Below are 21,984 nucleotides of genomic sequence, written 5' to 3'. Positions count from 1 at the left end.
CAAAACTGCAGTGGGCTATATGTTATCCGTATCCTTTCTTGAAATGAATGTTAAATAGCTCTACATTCCGACACTGATATCCATTACGCACCATTACGCACAATATAACATTATTGGTTTCCCGTTTCCGCTTCATTCAATCCGAAGAGAAACCCCCACAAATGTTCTGTTTGTTTGGTGGGACTGTATGACCTAGGTTAAACTATACTAACCACTAAGCTATCAGTGATGGTTTTCAGAATGTATTATGATACAACAATTATCACCTTACCATCTGGGTTTGATGTTGTCTCCAGTGGAGGCATGTCGGTGTCTCCGTCAGGTATAATTCCTGACAGAGACGTCTCCCCAATAATGCCAGCGATGCGCTCGTCAGCAGGTGATATTTGTGCCTGTGAGTCTCCTCCTCCTGTGGCTGATGCATGTTTTTTGTGTGCGCTTATGCGTTTCTTTGCCTCCAGTTTCATGTCAAACCATTTACGTTTCACCTCGGATATGGTTCTATTGTCTACAGAGGCAACATTAACAGCATCTGTCACCTCCTTCCAGGCCTTCGCTTTGCCTGTCCCTGTCACAACACCACTACTGATAGAAGAAAATAAAATATTTTTTCTTGACTCCACTTCACCCAAAATGATTTCGATCTCCGCTTCGGAAAAGTTTTTTTTTCTTTCTCTCTCTTTCCTTGTTTGCGCCATGATGACTGACAGGTCGACTGGATGCGTCTACACCTCCTTATATGGTAATCATTGTCTATTCATGGGCGGGGATTTATGCTAATTGCTGATTACCGGGAGCGTGCTTTCACTTTACGATGGATTGGCATTCATGATCATACACACGTGTTTACGATCAGATCTGAGTTTCCCGCGGCGTTTGTGAATCCGGAGTAGGTTTTTAGTAGCGTGGACGTTTATGTGCAAATCTGCACATAGATTTACTAACGTTTCATGAATGAGACCCATTATGTTTTGAACCTTTAAATCTAGGATGATCATTGAACTGAAACTACCCCTAGTTTACAGTGATGCCAGCTGAAGGGTGGCTGCTTCCACATCCGTATCTGACAAAGGTAGAGGTGTCTAATTTAGAATTATCCGTAGATACTGCCCAGAACATTTTTATCTGAAAGAAAATTCAGAAGGACTCTGATGCCCTTTGTTATTTCGTATAACTGAGACTGTTTTACACAATTTTTGCATTATAAAACAGTTTTGCTAATCGACAATCCATTCAGAATTCCCCTTCTGTTGTATTGCTTGGATAGTATGTCTATGATAGAAAAAAAACTAAAAAAGTAATTATTATATATGCTAAATTTCACACATATAGATTTTTTCATGGGAAACCCTTTTTTATTGTCATTTTAAGTGTGTTTCCATCATCATCCCTCAGGACCCCTCCTCTGCGCCTGCGCCTTGCACCCTCGGCCAGGGTGGTGCGGCTCTGCTCCTGCGCCTTGCATCTCGGCCAGGGTAGGTGCAGCCAGTCGTCTCCTTCTTCTCTCTTCCCCAGGGTGTGTTGCTTCCATTCACTCTCACAAACTCAACCGTGACGGTTCTTCTGCCCAGACCAACTTCCACAGCATGGCATCAGTCTGCCGGCATTTTCCACCATATGTGGTGCCTCGGGGTGGATCCTGAGGTGCAGTGGGTGGGCCCAGCTGAAAACCAGACACGGGAGTCAGCAATTATCCGAAAAAAAATTTTTTTTTTTTTTTTTTTGGGGGTATTGGTGATAGCGCCACCCCTCAGGCCAAGGGTAGGGAAAAACAGGAGAAATAAAAGGGGCCGTTCAGGCAAAATCAACTCAAGTTGCTCCAGGGCCCCCTTCCTCCTTCCCTCTTGGGTGTCATTAGGCTCACGTGTCCGGCGTCAGATTCCGGGTCTTTGGGGGTTGCCGTCGGGGAAGGTGGGGTCTCCTTCAGGGCTGGTTCTTGGGGTCGGTACGGCAGGGCGTAGACGGTCCGTCGTCTACCCGGTTCGGAGCTGGCTCTTCCTCTCACTCTTTTTAGACTACTTTTTAGACTAAATAGACTACTTTGCATACCTCTCCTAATGCGTAACGTGTGCGTGGCTGTGTTGCACGGGTCCTTCTGGGGTTCTCCACTCACATGGCGCAACATGCAAATGTATACCCCCTTTCATTCGGTAACAATTTATAGTTTTTGAGTTATCAGCTATGCAAATGAGCTGGGTGGCAACTGCCAGCTGAAGGGTGGCTGCTTCCACATACGTATCTGACAAGTAAGGGTAGAGATGTCTAGTAAAAGTAATTATTATATATGCTAAATTTCACACAAATATTTTTTCATGGGAAACCACTTTTTATTGTCATTTTAAGTGTGTTTGAACAGTACCACTGATAACTTTCCACTGATAACTGTAAAGCTATGAATAATTGTACGATATTTAATTTACTATGATTGTGCTTATATCCAGGTAGGCTAGACGAGGTAGGCTAATTATTATTATATTTATTCATTTCTGGCCTGTAGGGGACGTTCTTAATCTCAAGAACTAAAAATACAGTTTTTGGTTAAATATTTTCACCACAACATGTTTTTGCCATCCGAGATTATGTATTATATGTATTATATATTTTAAAAAATAATAAACAAAATATTTAAACTTTTTTGTGTTATACGTGTTTTTTCTTTAATTTGTGTGTATCTGTATGCATGTATTAAATTAAAGATATAGGCCAGAGGAAAACAAAAAACAAAAAAACCCAAAAAAACAGGCTTCTCAGTCAGCCGATCTGAAATGTAAAGTAAAGACATGTATTCACACATAGAGGGCAGCGTAACACAAAAGATTGTATTTACTGAACTTGTAGGCCTATTGGTTAGTTTCATTTTAAGGCTACTTTCAGTTCCGACTGCGAGGGATAAGAGCTTGATAGGTTTCAACGCTTTTCCAACACCCAGGTAAGCAAAGTCTTATTTTATAACTCAATAGTCGATACATTGGACGGCATTGTGGAAGAAATTAGTGATTATATTTCCATTGGGCGACTCGGATGTGGTTCGTGAACCATGTCGACTATAGGCTAGTAAAATAATAATTAGTTCCTTTCGCTGAGCAGATTTATATACTTTTTTATTCTAATCATCTTTTTAATTTATAGCCTACGAATCACCGCATTTAACACAATGTGTCTGTGCTGCACGTGTATTCGTCTTTTGTATATTTCTGTAAAGCGGGATTATCATAGGCTACATAACGTGGCGAATAACTTTGTACAAAATGTCCTGTCGCTGGACTATTTGGTGTATAGTTCTTGTAGAAACTCAACTCAAACGATAGTATTTGCTCTCATTTCTGCCTTTCTGAAAGATCTCTCAGAAAAGGTATAAATAAGTTATTAAATTATTTCTACCTTATGCTAAACAACTTATTACACCCTAGAGTACATTTCTTACTGGCTGTGAAGGAAATTAATGCAAACTTCCAACAAATTAACTGGATAGGCACATAACAAACTTACAGATGGATATTTCACTGTGACTTAAGTTTACAAAACACATAGGCTGGGATTTGAGAATACCAACATTGTCCTCAGCTTTAATAACTCTTATCTTCAAAAACACAGTTTCAGCTATCACTATAACTAGTGTAATGTTTGTGCTTACTTGTCCGTCAGCTAATAGCAAATATTGATTGAATAGGATACAGTGCAGCTTGTTCAGTGTGACAAACCAGCAATCACTGGACACGGTTGAGGTTACATAATGTACATAAATTCTATTGTACTATTACTATTACCTGTACATGATTACTATTTAAACAGCACCCGAAAATGATATGCAGATATACCTTAGGCGCAGGTTGTGATACAAATCTGCCAACACTATGAATTTGTTTTAAACAACATAAACAGTCAACATTAGGCCACCACACAAAATAAGAACCGTAAATTAACCGCTAATAATTTCTAATCCTTTTCCAAGTGCCTTGGGCCTGACCGTTACTCTAGAGACTGTTGTGTGTGTGAAAATCCCAGGAGATCAGCAGTTTCTGAAATACACAGACCACTAACAATCAGGTCAAAGTCACTTAGATCACATTTCTTCCCCATTCTGATATTTAGCTTGAACAATGACTGAACCTCTTAACCATGTTCACATGCTTTTATGCATTGCGTTACTGCCACATGATTGGCAGACTCGATATTAAGAAGTTGGTGTATAGGTCAACATACTGTAATAAAGTGGTCACTGAGTGTATATGTTCAGATACAAGGATATTTTTTAACTGTTCAAAAGGTGTCCTAAAAAAACTTGATAAGTGGATATTAACGTTGGATATGGAAGTATATAGCTATGAAAATAAAGACATAAATAGTAAATAGTTGAATACAGAATACTTAATAAGCACATATCAACCTCTAACCAACATTACAAAAACAGGGTGTAAATCAGAAATAATCATTTAGTCTTATCTAACGCTTTGAGAGGTCAAGGGAACTCAAGGGGGAGGTTAATGGACGGGCAAAGCTCACCCATCTAGACTCATTGAATATATAAGAGAGAAAAACGCACACACACACGAGAACTCCTCATGGTCCTTGGGAAGTTTAGTGCCTGGACCCCATGGAAGGTCTGCAAATTTTGTAGCAGTAAATACATACTTTCAGCCATAATAAGGATATTTTCCACCTTTCACATGTTACCGAAAACAGTTTTACTTCTTGCCATTTCAATTGCACATGCAGACATTGGAATCCATACTTTTGCTCTGGCTTTATCCTTCTCTGCATCGGCCTCTGTGTGTGCCTTACTCACAGCAAGTATGTGTGTGTGCGTGCGTGAATGTGTACTCTGTATGAAAGAATCAAGTAGCGTGTCTGCATTTGTTGCTGCGCTGGATTAAATTAACGATTCACAGAATATGCAATTTTCTTTTTCCTTTGGCAATTGAATTTTCCCGCTAATTGCGCTTGTGAAGAAAACAATTACATTCCCCTGCGGAAATGAATGCTTCTGTCTCCAGTGCTATAGATCTGAACCTGTGGCAATGTGTTTCTAGTGCTTCACTAAGGGGGTAGAGAGCAACGATGGCAAGGCTTCAGACAATCAGCGAGGGGGAGATCCAGCAGATGAGCAGTGTGCTGCAGTCACGAGTGGTGACGGAGGTGGTGGCACAGGTGCAAAGCATGCTGGGACAACGGCAGTCCGCCACACTGGACATCGCGGTCACGGGGGAGTCAGGCTCAGGGAAGTCCACCTTCATCAACGCCTTCAGAGGCATCGCTGATGACGATGATGACCCCAGGGCGGCAAAGACCGGTGTGACAGAAACTACCCAGGAGATCATAGCATACGACCACCCCACTGCGCCTACCGTCCGTTTGTGGGACTTGCCGGGCATCGGGACGCCCACTTTCCAACCTCAGCGTTATCTGGAGGACGTGGGGCTGACCAAGTACGACTTCTTCATCATCGTGGCGTCAGAGCGCTTCAGGGAGTGTCATGTGACACTGGCCAGCTGCGTGGCGCAGGCAGGGAAGAAGTTCTACTTTGTGCGCAACAAGGTGGACAACGACCTGGAGGCCTCCGCCCGGAGGAGGGGGCATATGGGCTTGAGCGAAGAGGCCGTTTTGAGGGAGATACGAGACAACTGTAAGGCTGGCTTGCAGAGGATCGGGGCGGGGCAGCCCCAGGTCTTCCTGCTCTCCTGCTTCCAGCCGCAGCGCTTCGACTTCGCCCTGCTGCACGAGACCCTGGAGAGGGAGCTGGAGGGTCATAAGAGGCACGTCTTCCTGCTGGCGCTGCCCAACCTCACCGCTGCCGTGCTGGAGAGGAAGCAGCAGGCGCTGGCCGGGAGCGTGTGGCAGACGGCGATGGCGGCTTGTCTGAGTGCCGCGATGCCAGGGGGCGCTGTTCACAGCAGCGTGCCCATGCTTATGAGCACCCTGCAGTCCTTCCAGCGTAGCTTCGGCTTGGACACCAACTCCCTGCTCCGGTTGGCCAACATGACGGGAAAATCCTCTCAGGTAACCATAGCTCAAAGCTCGATCCTCTTTTTTACTCATTTATTTCTCCCTTTATTTAACCAGGTGAGTCCCTTTTACAAGGGAGCCCTGGCCAAGGGAGGAGCAAGCAGAGATTACCACATGAAATTCAATACAATACAAAAGCACAACACAATTACACATTAATTACACAATTACATGACTCTTATTCATGCCATTGACTCTAAAACATGGCAAAACCCAGCTATGCATTTATTGTTTGGATACAGTATTTCCCTGAAGCCTATTGTTGTCTACTACTACTTCTTGCTTTTATTTCTTGCTCCTTCCTGCTAAAATATAATTTGTTACGGCACTAGGGCGGCCTGTAGCATAGTGGTTAAGGTAAATGACTGGGACAGGCAAGGTTGGGGGTTCGATTCCCTGTGTAGCCACAACAATATCTGCACAGCAGTTGGGCCCTTGAGCAAGGCCCTTAACCCTGCATTGTTCCAGGGGAGGATTGTCTCCTGCTTAGTCTTATCAACTGTACGTCGCTCTGGATAAGAGCGTCTGCCAACTGCCAATAATGTAATGTAACTTGTAGCTTGTAGCGTCCTGCTATTTAGTTCGAACACCAAAAGACCCGAACATCATCATTTGTAAATATTTGTAAAACATTACGACACATTTAATGTGTATTTCCCATTTCCCCCCAATTTCATGACACCTGCGGTGTTTATTTTATACAGTGCTCACCGTGTCCTTTGCTTATTGTTTCCCGTCTCCTCCACCGACGGCACCTCTGACTGCACTCTCACCCTTCTGCAGGAGCTCTACGGAGAGGTGCGCTCCACCTCCGGCAGGGATCTCTCAAGGCAGACTGTGGAGGGCATGCTGTCCCAGGTGGCATTGGGCCAGCAGGTCCTGTCGGCTCTGCTGGAGAGTCGGATCCCGGTGCTGGGCAACATCATCTCAGGGGGCGTCTCCTTCATGGCCTCGTACAGCCTACTGAAGTCTGCCATCAAGGACCTGCGTGAGGACGCCGAGAGAGTGATGCACAGAGCTCTGGATGGGGCAGACAACACCCGAGAGGACGTTCCGGATCCAGGATATTTTTATGCGGACTAAGGGAGCCAAATGTGACCCCGGGGATTTGGCTGGGTGATGCTGGGAGGGGAACCCTACAGAGGACTATGTATTAAAACTGCAAATGGGATGCGGATTGAATTAGGCCTGGACATTGTTGTACAGCAATAATCGATCGTGAACACAGACATTTTCCAGCGTCGACTTTGTTTTTGGTCATCCGCCATTTGATGTCACTGAGGCAGTTAAAAAGTGTTTTCAAAGAGCCTTTGTTGTTTGGCTTCAGTGTTATATGCTGTACATACAGTAGTATATGTAGTCCAACCACTTTCACTGGTCTTTTCTGACTCTGGCCCGTGGAACCAGTTCTGTCAGCAAAAGGTCAAAGCAAGAATGTGGCTTTTGTATCTGTTTCCTTTTGTGATGTCATTGTGGCTAGGGCTGTCAACTACTCGAGTAGGGAAAAAACTTTTCTTTTCTTTTTCATGACTTTTTCTTTACAGACTACAATTTACATCATACAAAAACAGAGACAAGGACACAACAACATAGTCTCCAAAAGCCAGAGAAAAGAGGTGGGTCTTCAGATGGGATTTAAGTGTTGGAATAGTGGAGGCAGTTCTGACATGGAGTGACAGAGCGTTCTACTGCTTCGGGGCAGCCACTGAAAAGGCTAGATCCCCTTTCAGTTTAAGCCACAAACGTGGAACTGGTAGTTGGGTAGAGGATCTGAGCAATCTGGAGTTGGAGTGTCAGAAAAGCCAGCATTTAGCCAGTGGTCATCCAGCATTTGATTTCTCTGAGGCAGTTAAAAGTTGTTTTTAAACAGCCTTTGTTGTTTGGCTTCAGTGTTATATACAGTACATACAGTAGTACATGATCAAATTACATTGTAACCAGGGCAACATGAAAGAAATATGCAGTCAGAGCTGTTGTTCATGAATCCAGCTTACACTATTAATTGTTCTAAAGTATTAAATCATTGTTCACTGGTAAATCTTGATTCCTCCATGTCAGTTTGTGGATGAACTAATTCTCACTTCTGTTTATATGTTTTTGAATTGGTCTTTTAAAACTTGCTATTTATATGTAGTTTTAACTAAAAATGCCCTAAAGATATATTGAAGAGGCGGCACGGATGGTGCAGTGGGTAGCACTGCCGCCTCACAGCAAGGAGGTCCTGGGTTCGAATCCCCGTCGGCCGGGGCCTCTCTGTGTGGAGTTTGCATGTTCTCCCCGTGTGTGCGTGGGTTTCCTCCCACAGTCCAAAGACATGCATGTTAGGCTGATTGGACAGTCTAAATTGCCCGAAGGTGTGAGTGAATGGTGTGTGTGCCCTGCGATGGACTGGTGACCTGTCCAGGGTGTATTCCTGCCTTTCGCCCAATGTATGCTGGGATAGGCTCCAGCCCTCCTGCGACCCTGTTCAGGATAAGCGGGTTAGGATAATGAATGAATGAGATATTGAAGGTTTAAATCTATGAACTACATAATAATAACCAAAGTGGATACAGCAGCAGAAGGCTGAGTGTATAAGAATAAACACAACTAGACTCTCAATGCCAGTGCGTATGCTAGTATGGAATAATAATGAATGATTTAACTTTGGCGATGAGGTTCAAACCGATCTTTCATTGCTTTATGAAACAAATATTTTCAGGAAATCTAACGGTCAAACGCATCAATCCGGTGCACTTTGGGAGGCTTCACATTCGGGATACAGATAGCTTTACTAATTGATACTGGAAATACTGTTTAAACCGTTGTAACCACATTCTGGGGGTGTCCCCGCTACAATATTGCGTTTTCCACAACGCCACACTACCTATGCACTAACAAATGTTTTTCTGCCATTATAGGACATTGCTAGCTGCTGTTTTGCCGACATTAGAAATTCGCGTAGGCTCATTAAAGAGCTAAGGGACGTGGATAGCAGGGCGCCAGTTCTACAAATATACCAGTAACTGGCTACGTGGAGCGTTTGTGTTCTTAAACTGTGTTGTATCCACCTTTTCCCTGGGATTCCATATTCATTTCTAGTTTTAATATTCGTACTATTGACAAACCAACTGTTGATGGAGTTGGGGATTTGGGGCGGCTTACTGCTTACGTTGCAGTGCGTGGTTTGGAATCTGGTTTGGCGTGGAGGTCGCTAGGGCGCCGTCGGAAGTGGGGCCGTTCTTTTACTGCATGTTATTGTGTGTGTGTGTGTGTGTGTGTGTGTGTGTCTGTGTGTGTCTGTGTGAGTGTGCGGAAGTAGAATATTTGATTCACCGTGTCCGTATCTCACCGATTTACAGTGCGTGTGTGTCTGCTGGCACCTTCACGACTGACTGACCTTTCGGTTCCACTTCCGGTAAATCCTCTACCCTCCACGGACCCGTACCCGCACGCATCCAGTAGCGCCCCTTAGCGGCGGGGAAGACCTACCTGCTCATTTTATAATTTTGGGGATCCTCTGGGTTGTTTTTAGGATTGTAATTAATAAACTCTGTTTTATTATTGAATCCACGTCTATTTCCTTGGGCGTAATTTCCAAGGTGGCGTAATCGAGTGGTGTTATGCCAGGTCACATTCATTTCAGATACGATCAGCTGCAGCGTTGTTTGCGTGTAACGGCATCCGGAGAAATCGGCATCATTGTTCTGAATAGGGAGCCATAATATTACATTACATTACATTACGTGGCATTTAGCAGACGCTCTTATCCAGAGCGACGTACAACAAAGTGCAAATTAAACACAAGAACAAGTGCAAAGTGGACCTGAGAGGACAGTACAGTTCCGAGTCCTAGTGTAAACATACAGAAATTCAGAACCCTTGAAGAGTACAATCAACTTTCAAACTAGCATACCACAGTTGGCAGCTAGAATACAACAGCCAATAAAAACAACAATACCTATACAAGTAACGATATCTATACACAAGTGCCATTACGGTCTAAGGCTAATCACGGTGATTGTGAATTGGGGAGGGAAAGGTGTAGCCTGAAGAGATGGGTCTTCAGTCTGCGCTTGAAGGAGGTCAGAGACTGCCGTTCTGACATCCACCGGGAGGTCATTCCACCATCGTGAGACCAGGACAGACAGCAGTCGTGAGCGTGAAGTGGAGGGGGAGGTGCCAGACGGCACAAAGTGGCAGAACGGAGGGGTCTTGTTGGTGTATAGGTCGGTGTAATAGATTATTGCTATTTAGTATTTGAACAAATAATAATGTCAGCGAATTGCAGTAAATTGTTATAGACTATTTAAAAAGCAGCAGGGGTATTTTCACCAGCTGAGGCTGGTGTTGACGGGAATCTTCAATCGGGAGAGAAGATGCTTCTCATTGGCCTCCACTGGCTTCCTATTGCCGCACGCATCCGATTCAAGGCCCTAGTGTTGGCATTTCAGGCTGCTAAGGGGACTGCCCCACATTACATACAATCCCTGATCACTCCCTACTCCCCAGCTAGACCACTCCGGTCTGCCAGCTCTGGTCGCCTTACGGTTCCCTCTCTACGGGCACCTGGCGGTCAAGCTGCACGTTCACGCCTGTTTTCCGTTCTGGTTCCTCAGTGGTGGAATGACTTGCCTACCACTGTCAGGACAGCAGAATCCCTCCCCCTATTTCGACGCAGACTCAAAACACACCTCTTCAAACTCTACCTTAGTCCTCCCTCCTGATTTACCCCGCCCACCCCTTCTGATAGCCCTGTCTAACCCCCCCCCCCCCCCCCCCAAAAAAAAAAAAAATTGCACTTATGATGACGACTATATGTTTAGAACAGCAGTCCAGGTGTATTTTCCTAGTTCTGGATGTGATGCTTTGACTTGTGGTAGAACCTATGCACTTGTAAGTCGCTTTGGATTAAAAGCGTCTGCCAAATTACTAAAATGTAAAATGTAAGACTGTGTGACCATGCACAGACACTGAAACTGTAGTTAGTGCGGGCATATGCGTGCGAGTTGCTGTGATATAGTAGGACTATTACAGTGTGTTACAGGGATCCCGTGAATGTAGTTGCTCTAGATTCTGACAACTCTCTGAATTTAAAGAAGTGGGTGCACACGTCAACATTTAATGCATATAACCTTCAACATATGGCCTATAAGTATTACAATTGTTACACAATACGGATGATATTTTCCACCCAGGTGAAATAATAGTTCAGGCTACATCACACGTTCTAAACTGATCTCGATTAATGAACACAACTGGGTTATCTGCCATAGTGTGAAGTACGCCTATTGGGTAGTTCTAATGCATTATTTCACCTTCGCCATGCGTTTTAATGTGACCTTGTTTCGTTTATTCTTCATACAAGTCTTTCCAGTAAAACGAAACTGATATCAGCCTAAGTAGGAGCAGTTTCCCCTCGTCGCCCATGGTATGCGCTAGAACATAAAAGACGGAAACATGAGCTAAAGTGCGTATTCCGTGAATTTAAATCGGCAGAAGAGCAGCATTCGGTAAGTTTATCAAATAATTACAAAATGTGAAGTTACCGCTTCTTCGCAGTCATGAAATTTAGGCTACCATAAACGGGATCTATTTCAGATAAATTAGCCTCTTGTCAATTAAGCTTGTCCTACAATTGTTTTAACTTAACGAATACGTACATTTGATGAAATCACGCTCATTCAGCAAGTTTACATGACTTTGCTATACTAGTCCCCGAGTAACCTAATAATTGTAAAGGATACGCTCCCAGGGACAGACAATGTAAGTTGGATTTCTACCTATGCTACTGCGTAAATGACGTTTCTACTGGGAAAGTATTAGCTTACTAAATACATGTTTGCTCAGAAGAAATCACGATCCTTAGGCCTAGGCCTAACTCCCAAATGCAGCCCTGTATTTACAGAGGACAACATATTTTACATTTAGCAGTTGAAATAAGTGATTGATAATCACATATCAATACCAAAAAGTTCAATGCCAGTAGACGTCGGCAAATACCTTTATAGGTGATCTAATTTTGAAAAATACTGGGCTATTACAATATGCATAGGCTACAGGACAGTTTTTAGACATTGGCATTTTTTTGTCATTTTACTCGGGCAGACTGGATTTGATATTCAACATGGAAACGAAGTTAAGTGTAGGCTGTCAGCGTTGATATGAGGCCATTTGCATCAATATTGGGAGAACCATGTAGGAATGACAGCCCTTTTTTATACAGAGTTCCTTCATTTAAGGGGACCAAAAGTAATTGGACAATTGGCAGCTCTGTTTTTTTCAAGGTAAACGGTTGATTCTAGGCGTGGAATTGGCATTTGGAGTTTGTTGCTGTTGTCACTCAACATGACGACCAAATAAGTCAATGCAAATGCAAAGTACAGGCTTAAAAATCAGTGTTTGTACAGTGGGCTCCAGAATTATTAGCACCCTTGATAAATATGCAGTTATGGACGTACGCTTTATTTTCCAACATGAGTATAGTGTGCCAACAGTTCCAACATGTGTAAAGTCTTACATTAAAAAAAATGCCCAGAAAACAGGTTTCACAATTATTGGCACCCCTGGTTAAATACTTTGTGCGAACAACCCTGGCAAAGATGACAACCATGAGTATTTTCCTGTAATCTGTGATAAGGTTAGAGAACACATTTGGAAGGATTTTTGACCATTCCTCAATGCCTTGGGTTACTGCTTATGGATTCACTTAACCATTTATGTTTGGATTTTGATGTATGTTTGGAGTGATTGTCCTGCTGGAAAATCTACCAAAAACCAAGTCTCAGCTTCCTAGCAGAGACAATCAGATTTTCTGCCAAAACCTCCTGGTACCTCTGGGCCACTGGAAGCAATACATCTCCCAAGCATCAATTACCCACATATTTAACAGTAAGTACTGTATGAGGTGGTTCTCCTTCTATGCATTATGCAAACTCCAGTATAAAAATGAGGTAAGAAGCAAGGAAAATCCCTTTGTCAACTATGAGCGCAAGAAAATCCAAAGAAGTCAATTCAGAAGATACAGATGGTATGGGTACAAAACATACATAAACGGTTAAACATATGACTCAACGGCAAAATGGAATGCACACAAGAAGAAGCAGCTCATATCTACCATCAGATATGGCAGTGGCAGGGTTCCCACGGGTCCCTTTGACTGGGAAAAATCATTGAAAGTGCTTGAATATTTATATTTTAAATAATGGAAATTCAAGTCATATATATGTATTATTATTATTATTACTTAATTTTGTTAGTACCGGACATAACATTGCATTACATTCCGTTGTATGTGTCTCCTGCCATCTGTGAATAGCGCCACCTGCCTCAGTGCGATAGTCATTGGTCAATAGCTGTGTTTACAAGCAAGCTAAAAAAGCTATATGAACCGTCACCTAGTATCATGCCTGGAAAATTTCGAGAAAGTTTGGAGACTCGTGGCTCACAAAAGCCATGTATAAAGAATGGCTACTCAAAGATTCATATGTCCCGAAGTAGAGCCTGCAGTAAATCTCGCGATGGGCGAAACTGTGTTGATGAGTCATGCAGCTGGGAAATCACACCGGACGGCACTGAGCAAGCTAAAAGCAGGTACATACAGTACCCCTTGTATTCTGGTAATGTTAACATGTAGAAGGTAATAATAACCATTTGCTAGTTACTAACTAGTTACTAATGTTCACACCTAACGTGTTTTTTTTAATGAAGAAAAACTATTTTGAGGAAGAAAAGAAAGGTTGAGACCGTTTCGATCTTGTGTATAAAATAGTTAGCTACAACAGCTACTGAAACATTTTCTTGATAAAAATTACGAGAAGAAAACTGGCTCTTGCTCTGATTTTTGAAGCTGAATAAAGTGGGGAATGTCTGTTTTCTGTAGCTAGCTACATAATAAAACTATGTGAAACCCGGCTGCATTTGTGGGTTAATGACATGTAGAGCACAGTTTGCTGCTTACGCCATCTAGTTACACTACCAGACAAACAGTCTAGTTTTGGTAACCACAAACAGTAAATGAACTGTGTATGACCCGTTGAGGTGTGATCGCAGCCCAACGCTGCACTCTGGCAACATTGCACTCAGTCATATTTTCGGTTTTCAATCTCCTGACTGGCAGTTTTATCTTGTCATAGTGCATGCCTGATCACATTATAGTGTTGGTTGACTGGTGAAGCTGTGCACCCTATAGCTATGGTGATATAGTGAGAGTAACATTAGAGAAATACCCCACTTTAATTGGAGTAATTGAAATAAACAGTAATTTAATGTATTTATTTTAAGGGGAACTATAGCAGACTGAAACTTTGTGGACAAAGACTAGTTTGCAGTAGGGATGTGACAAATCAGTTTTAGTAACCGGTTACCATCGCATTTTTTAAACGGTTAACCGGTTTACCGATACTGTTTATGACCGCTAGGGGTCGTATCTTTCTTTTTTTACTGGATTACTGGGAAATGTAATTATATTTTCAACCTTGTGCTAGTTGATATAATTTTATGTAACAGTAAACTTACACTTTATATGCCAATGCATTTTATATGGCGTGGGACAATCGTGGTGGTGAGATTAATGTGTCCATTTTTAACTTTCTCCGATGGATAAATAGCCTATTGATAAAGTTTTGCTTTATTTATTTTTGTGTAGCTAGATAGCGCATAGACGAATAAACACGGATGAAGAAACGCCATAGAATAAGCAAGTGGACTAACAGCTACGGATTTAAAACACAAAAATTATTTTACAACTACAGTATGGTAGCATTCAATTCCATGCGGTGTTTGGATTCTTAACCCTCTGAAATGGCTGCAGATTTTTTGCTTGTATGACTGTAGCTTGTGGATTGAATGTAAACAGTGTATTGTAATATTTTGTGCAATGATGTATTGCTTAGTTTATTTTTATGTACAGTGCATCCGGAAAGTATTCACAGCTGCCAAAATGGAATAAATAAATTTTTTTCCTCAAAGTTCTACACACAACACCCCAAAATGACAACATGAAAGAAGACATTTTTGCAAATTTATTAAAAATAAAAACTAAGAAATCACATTTACATAAGTATTCACAGCCTTTGCTCAATACTTTGTTGATGCACCTTTGGCAGCAATTACAGCCTCAATCTTTTTGAATATGATGCCACAAGCTTGGCACACCTATCTTTGGGCAGTTTCGCCCATTCCTCTCTGCAGCACCTCTCAAGCTCCATCAGGTTGGATGGGGAGCGTCGGTGCACAGCCATTTTCAGATCTCTCCAGAGATGTTCAACGGGTCTCAGAACTCCTAGTTCCACATTAACTCGACCTAAAGCTCCTTACTTCCTAAAGGTAGCTTTTGACAAAGGCGGAAGTTAACTATGTGGACAAATAGAAAATGAGAAAGCATGTGGAAAGCATTAAATAGACAGGCACGTAGCTAGCCTAGCCACGCGGCAATTATAATCATTCATCAACACGAGGGCATAGATTACCTAATCGCCATTCATTTCCAAAGTGGAATTAATTACTAAAATAGGCCAGAATGCAACAATGGCACGAAACGGTAATGTCTGGGAAACCTAGCCAAATGCCTACCAGATCCATGACAAACACAGCAAATACTAAATAACTTATATAAAACAACCAAAAAACGGCAGCAACATGTGATAATGTTTTGGGCAAAACATGTCACTTCCCTGTGATTTCTCGCCAGTGTACTTCCAGTACAACAAATTATAATAGAATTGATTCTCAAGCTCTCATTTGGTGTCATGTCACGCTAATGATTTTGTTGGCTCATGCTAAGGCCAATTTATAAACTTAATAGTAAAAAAGTGAACATTTAACTACAAAAAGTTCCGACATGCAGCTTTACTGTCTAAATGAATACATGTTTAGAGAATAAAATTATTTTACAGACCTGGTGAACACACATTCAAGCCTCTTTTTAATTGTTGTCTCTCAAACTATGCTGCGAAGGATCCTGGAATTTTAGGCTATTGATCCTTGAAAGTCATTGAAAGGTCCTTTAATTGGATGTTTATGAAGGTGTGGGAACCCTGCAGTGGGCCGTTGATGTTTTGGAGATGTTATACTGCCAGTGGTCCAGGGGCGCTATTTAAGATCAATGGCTCAATGAATTCAACTAAGTATCAGGAACCCTTGGCAGAAAATCTGGTTGCCTTTGCCAGGAATTTGAGACTTGGTCATAGGCTGATTGTCCAGCAGGACAATGATTCCAAACATACATCAGAATTAACATAGAAATGGTCAAGTAAGAGGCGGCATGGATGGTGCAGTGGGTAGCACTGCCGCCTCACAGCAAGGAGGTCCTGGGTTCGAATCCCTGTCGGCCGGGGCCTCTCTGTGTGGAGTTTGCATGTTCTCCCCGTGTCTGTGTGGGTTTCCTCCGGGTACTCTGGTTTCCTCCCACAGTCCCACAGACATGCAGGTTAGGCTGATTGGAGAGTCTAAATTGCCCGTAGGTATGAGTGTATGAGTGTATGAGTGTATGAGTGTGTGAGTGAATGGTGTGTGTGCCCTGTGATAGACTGGCGACCTGTCCATGGTGTATTCCTGCCTTTCGCCCAATGTATGCTGGGATAGGCTCCAGCCCCCCTGCGACCCTGATCAGGATAAGCGGGTTCAGATAATGGATGGATGGATGGTCAAGTAAAAACAATGACCATGTTCTGCAATGGCCATCTCAGTTTCAAGACTTACATCCCATGAAAAACCTGCGGTCTGAACTGAAGAGGGGGGTATTGTAATGTTCCTGTATTTGTCCTGTGTGTATTTATGTTTATTCTTGTTATTTATTCATTTTTCATAGATCATTGGTTAGTGTTTTCCATTAGAGTTCTCATTCGTCTTCCCCCCCATGTCTGCGTCTGAATGTTTACCAGCTGAGTCACTCCCCTGTCTGCGTGTCCCACTATTCAGGTGATTACGGTAGTTTTCGGGTTTTCATACATTCCTTCTAAACTCGCGATTCTTACTTCCTGCTTTTTCTTGGTAGTTAAATGTTGTAAAGCACTATTCTTACTACTACTAATCTAGGTATTGTACAGTACTAATCCGATTAATACACGTACTGTCTGTCTAACTAACTAACTAACAATCACTTTTATTGGGTAGTTTAGAAATATTCACTAACGCAATCTCTTGTCTAGTATTTCTGCACTGTTCTATAACTCCGCCTCCCTATGCTATCCCTGATTACTCGTTTAGTTTCAGCGAAGTGTTCGCACCTGTCTCTAACTATCACTACGTCTTCAATCTATGCAAATGTCTACTCCCTAACCCGGAGCCGTATGTTTTACATGTTGGTTACGTGCATCCAGTCCACGTTTTTGTCTCCCTTCTGTGATTATGTTATTACCCTATTATGTTTCCCCACCTGTTGTCTATTTGTTTAGCCCACCTTTTTCCCAGCCCCGCCTAGATTGTCACCTTCCCTCATGTATTTAAACCTCAGTCTCTGCATTGTTTGTTGTCAGAACGTTGATCAGTATTAGTGCCAAATTCCTCGTAAGCCTAATTCTTGAGATTCTTGATAGACACCCCTTCGCCTTTGACTTCCGAGCCTGCCTTGCCCTCTTGTTTTGTTTGCAATTCTGTCTTTCTGGTTTTGTTTGATATTCTGCTTTGTTTTCTGACTTTGATTTTTGCCTACGCCCTTCTGTACTTTCGCCTTTTGATTTTCTGGATTTTTGACCTTCCTGCCTGTTTTTCGACCATTCTTTTACCTTCTGTTTTTGTCATTGTATTGGATCTCCTGGCTACGATTACGGACTAATAAACTACGATTTTGGATCATCCTGTAGTCTGCGTCTGGGTCCTCAGCGCCGTACATAACAGGTATCCCAAGGGTATTGATGATTCTGAAAAGTTCTGCATGGAGAAATGGTCAAAAGTCCCTGTGTTCTCTAAAATTATCGGAAAAGACTCACAGATGTTTTCCATGGGCGTTTTCAGTATTAAACCAGGGGTGGCAATAATTGTGGGGTTAAAAAAAAAAAGTTTTATTTGTTCGATTCCATTGAATGATTAATAATGCACACTGCTTGACACATGTTGGAAAATAAAACTTATGTTAGTTTTTTTATTTTGCAGCGTTTTTGGTGAATATTTATCAAGGGTGCCAATTATTCTGGAAACCATTGCAGTTCCGTCAAACTGAGATTAACTAAATGAAGTAAAATTGTATTACCAATTTCATTTTGTTGATTTTATCTACAATAATTGTTAGGAGTGCCAATAATCTGTTTATGGTTTTCAGAAAAAAAATTAGATTACTTAATAAAAACATTGAAGTGTGAGAGTAAATGTATTGAAATAAAAGTATATCATTTTCCCATAAGTTTGAACAGAACATATACAGTGCCGTGAAAGTATTTGCCTCCTTTCTGATTCGGATTTCTTTTATCGCATATTTCACACACTGAATGGTTTCAGATGGTTAAGGGCACATTGTCCAGATCCTGAGGCAGCAAAACATCCACACACCAACACAGTACCTTCACCATTTTTTACTTTTGGCATGATGTTCTTACTGTGAAATGCTGTATTAGCTTTACACCAAACAACATGTATCGTTCAAAAAGTTCCACTTTTGACTGGTCTGTCCAGAGCACATTATCCCAAAATGCTTTGGGTCATCCAGGGGCTTTTTGTGCAATAGTGAGATGAGAATTGATGCCTCTCTTGGTAAGCTGTGCTTCCCACCTTGCTAGTCTCTCATGAATCCCTTTGCCCAGTCTCTTATTTATAGTATAGTCATGAATAATAATATTTGCTGAGGCTAGACAGGCCTGCAGGTCTTTATTGGTTGGTTTATTGGGATCCCCATTAGCATTACAGTAATCATCTTACCCCCCCCCCCCCCCCTCAATCTTTGGGTGTTCTTGGATCATTTGTGACTACCTGGATGAGTTATCACTCATTTTGGCAGGCTGGTCACTCCTTGGAAGATTTACCACTGTTCCAAGTGTCCAAGCTTCGGTGGCCTAGAGCCTTTGAAATAGCTTTTCCAAACTGATATTTCAACAACTTTTTTTCCCCATCTCTTCTGGATTTTTCTTTGATCTATGTCTATGAATTTGTCAGAATTAATTATTTATATCATATTCTAGGAAGCATATGATTGCAGCTATTGATGCTTAGGGTGGAGCAACCAGTTATTAAGATTAAGGGGGAAATTAATTTTTCACAGGGGTGATATGGGTGTCTTTTGTCATTAAATTAATTAAGTAGTAAATGTGTTTTTGTTTTCATTTACTCAGGTTTCCATTGTCTAATATTACATTTTGGCTAAATATCTGAAACCATTCCATGTGACAAATATGCAATCACAGAGGAAATCAGGAAGGGGGCAAATATTTTTTCATGACAAGATTATTTATTCTTTGTGTTGTTTTTATGCAGCCTTAATTTTTATTAAGGGTGCCATTAGTTCTGGAGGCCACTATATATATATATATTTTTTTAAAAGGTACTGTTATTTCTCCTAGGTGAAACCAAAGTGTATAAAAATAGCTTAAATAAAAGCTGAGTGTACAATTCAGCCACATACAAATTATTTCATTATAAAAAATTGTGGCGTCAAGAAAGAAATACTATGTGTACATATGTGATGGTATTTGTTTCTATGTTTGCTCAATAGCTTGACCATGGCTGACGAATATGCCATCATTGATGAGGATGAGGTGAGGGCAGTGAGGGAGATCAAGGATGCACTGGAAAACCAGACGTTGACTTCAGCCGTGGCTAAGATCCAGGACTACTTTGAGCAGATTGACCGTGTGGAACTAAATATTGCCATCACAGGAGAGTCTGGCTCTGGCAAGTCCACCTTTGTCAATGCATTCCGGGGTCTGGGGGACGAAGACGAGCACGCAGCTCCAACCGGCGTAGTTGAGACCACTATGGAGCCAACCGTGTACCCCCACCCTAAATATCCCAAAGTCAAAGTGTGGGACCTTCCCGGGATTGGGACACCCAATTTCAAAGCAGACGAGTACCTTCAAAAAGTAGAATTTGAACGCTATGATTTCTTCATCATCATCATCTCAGAACGTTTCAAAGTCAACAATGTGCAGCTGGCCACAGAGATCCAACGCATGAAGAAGAGGTTCTACTTTGTTCGCTCAAAGATTGACAACAGCATACATGCAGAGAGAAGGAAGAAGGACTTTGATGAGGACAAAACCCTCAGTATAATTCGGGCAGATTGCATGAAAGGTAACGGGTCAATGTGAGATGTTTTGTGCGTCCTCTTCTACAACTTTTCCATAGGGAACATTTAGATAGTAGCTAGTTATATTTTTTTGCGATGGTATTACACAGTGAGAAGTTTTAGCTGAACATTGAAATCTGTCCTCCATTTCTTTGTTTTATAACAGTACTCTATTTTCTATTTTATAAGGCCTCCTGGAAAATGGGGTGGCATCTCCCACGGTCTTCCTTATCTCCAGCTTTGACCTGCAGCTCTACGACTTCCCAAAGCTGGAGGAGACGATGGAGAAAGAGCTGCCCAAGCACAAGCAGCGTGTCCTCCTGCTGTCACTGCCCAACATCACCCTGGACATCAACAAGAAGAAGAAAGAAGCCCTGCAGGCCAACATATGGAAGGTGTCCCTGCTGTCAGGCAGCGTGGCAGCCATACCCATCCCAGGTCTGTCTGTGGTGGTGGATGTAGGCATCCTGGTCAAAGAGCTCAGCAGTTATTACCAGGCTTTTGGCCTGGATGATGAATCCCTGAAAAACCTCTCTGACAAAACGAACGTGCCTCTGGAGGAACTGAAAGTGGTCCTCAAATCCCCCCTCAACAAGGAGATATCAGCCGATGTGGTCATCAAGTTGCTCACCAAATTTGCCGGAGCAGGGTTAATGTTGCTGGAGTACTGGGCCAGCACAATCCCGGTGTTCGGCTCCATGGCGGCCGCGGGAATCTCGTTCGCCACCACCCACAGGATGCTGAAAAGCTGCTTGAATGAGCTGGCAGAGGATGCACAAAACGTCCTGATGAGAGCTTTGCAGACAGAGGTGTGAAGAAACTACTTCTCTGCAGTTCAAGTGCCTTTCTGTACTAGTGCCTTTGATCTTGATGAAGATGTTCTCATATAAATTAGGTTGTGTATTTTTGAGCAATATGTAGTACTGTTTGTATTGAAAAAAAAAACAGCCAAGCAATCTTTGTAATGAGACACCATGGACAAATACTTAGCAGGATTGTTTATTTTACATAATGAAAATGATCTACATCTCATGAAATGTATCCATGTTCTGGTCTTTAGGTATTATGGGACATTAATTGGTGCTGGTATTTTTTCTGGTATATTTCTTTTATATAAAACGAATTAATCTCCCAAGTAATTAAATCTGTAACCAATATAATCTACCTATGGGTTTATGTTTATCTATGAATTCTGTCTATCTGTGCCCATATTAAATTGTTATGAATTTGAGTTTGACCTTTTTTTCTGTATTCTAACTTTCTGAAAAGATAAGACTGAGTAAAGTTTGTGGAAAACAAGCCTAAATCTGGTTCCCTCTTCCTTGCTCCGTTCCGTGAGTCGAATACGTCTACGAATACGAATACGGTGTTTCCTCATGGTGTCCCGTTTCCATGGTGATCCACTGTCAGGTGCAGAGGCTTGTGTGGACGCTAGGAAAGTGGCTGTCTGTACTCAGAGAGAGCCGAGGTCTTCTTCACTCCATCCCAGATCCGAGACGCATCCCAAACATACAACAACAAGCAGGGCTGGGGTCAATTCTGTCTTAAATTCAGTCAAGTCAGGAACTGAATTTAAAGAATTAAACAATCTGTATGTCCCATAACAGTTCAGCTAACCCCCAATGCAGCTACCCAGTTGTCTAAAACAAGACAAAGGGTATCAACAAGGGGTGGTATTAGGACACTACAAAGGTATATTAGTTATATTTGCAATATCGCCTACTGAAGGCATTTACATTTCAGATAAAAAGATGAATATGAGACAAATATGGTTAAATATTTAAACA

General features: G+C 42.1%; 2 protein-coding genes across 5 annotated transcripts; both read left to right on the top strand.

The window, feature by feature from the left end:
• The first annotated feature begins 940 nt into the window (after positions 1–940).
• LOC133126463 (interferon-inducible GTPase 5-like) lies at positions 941–8,041 on the top strand. Of its 2 annotated transcripts, XM_061238732.1 has the most exons (4): positions 941–1,072; positions 1,396–1,475; positions 5,031–5,997; positions 6,787–8,041. In XM_061238732.1, the coding sequence occupies exons 3-4, from the start codon at positions 5,059–5,061 to the stop codon at positions 7,084–7,086; spliced, it is 1,239 nt and encodes a 412-aa protein (XP_061094716.1). In that variant the 5' UTR covers positions 941–1,072; positions 1,396–1,475; positions 5,031–5,058; the 3' UTR covers positions 7,087–8,041. The 2 variants fall into 2 exon arrangements, with proteins under 2 accessions (XP_061094716.1, XP_061094709.1); XM_061238725.1 differs by lacking the exons at positions 941–1,072; positions 1,396–1,475 and adding an exon at positions 2,834–2,929.
• A 2,035-nt stretch (positions 8,042–10,076) lies between these two features.
• LOC133126478 (interferon-inducible GTPase 5-like) lies at positions 10,077–21,503 on the top strand. 3 transcript variants are annotated; one of them, XM_061238754.1, is made up of 3 exons: positions 10,077–10,211; positions 19,625–20,202; positions 20,387–21,503. In XM_061238754.1, exons 2-3 carry the CDS (start codon positions 19,632–19,634, stop codon positions 21,010–21,012), a joined length of 1,197 nt encoding a protein of 398 aa, XP_061094738.1. In that variant the 5' UTR covers positions 10,077–10,211; positions 19,625–19,631; the 3' UTR covers positions 21,013–21,503. The 3 variants fall into 3 exon arrangements, with proteins under 3 accessions (XP_061094738.1, XP_061094728.1, XP_061094747.1); XM_061238744.1 differs by lacking the exon at positions 10,077–10,211 and adding an exon at positions 11,022–11,495; XM_061238763.1 differs by lacking the exon at positions 10,077–10,211 and adding an exon at positions 13,513–13,575.
• The last annotated feature ends 481 nt before the right edge of the window (positions 21,504–21,984 follow it).

The sequence above is a fragment of the Conger conger genome, chromosome 1, assembly GCF_963514075.1.
Source record: "Conger conger chromosome 1, fConCon1.1, whole genome shotgun sequence".
In the NCBI taxonomy this organism is placed as follows: domain Eukaryota; kingdom Metazoa; phylum Chordata; class Actinopteri; order Anguilliformes; family Congridae; genus Conger; species Conger conger.
The sequence above is the reverse complement of the archived record's forward strand: the minus strand, read 5'-3'. Positions and strand labels throughout refer to the sequence as shown.

Excerpts from the sequence above, each read along its gene's own strand:
- LOC133126478 (XM_061238754.1), top strand. The coding sequence starts at position 19,632 with ATGGCTGACGAATATGCCATCATTGATGAGGATGAGGTGAGGGCAGTG. Across the intron at positions 20,203-20,386 it reads TCGGGCAGATTGCATGAAAG|GCCTCCTGGAAAATGGGGTG; the intron begins GTAACGGGTCAA and ends CTATTTTATAAG.
- LOC133126463 (XM_061238732.1), top strand. The coding sequence starts at position 5,059 with ATGGCAAGGCTTCAGACAATCAGCGAGGGGGAGATCCAGCAGATGAGC. Across the intron at positions 5,998-6,786 it reads TGACGGGAAAATCCTCTCAG|GAGCTCTACGGAGAGGTGCG; the intron begins GTAACCATAGCT and ends ACCCTTCTGCAG.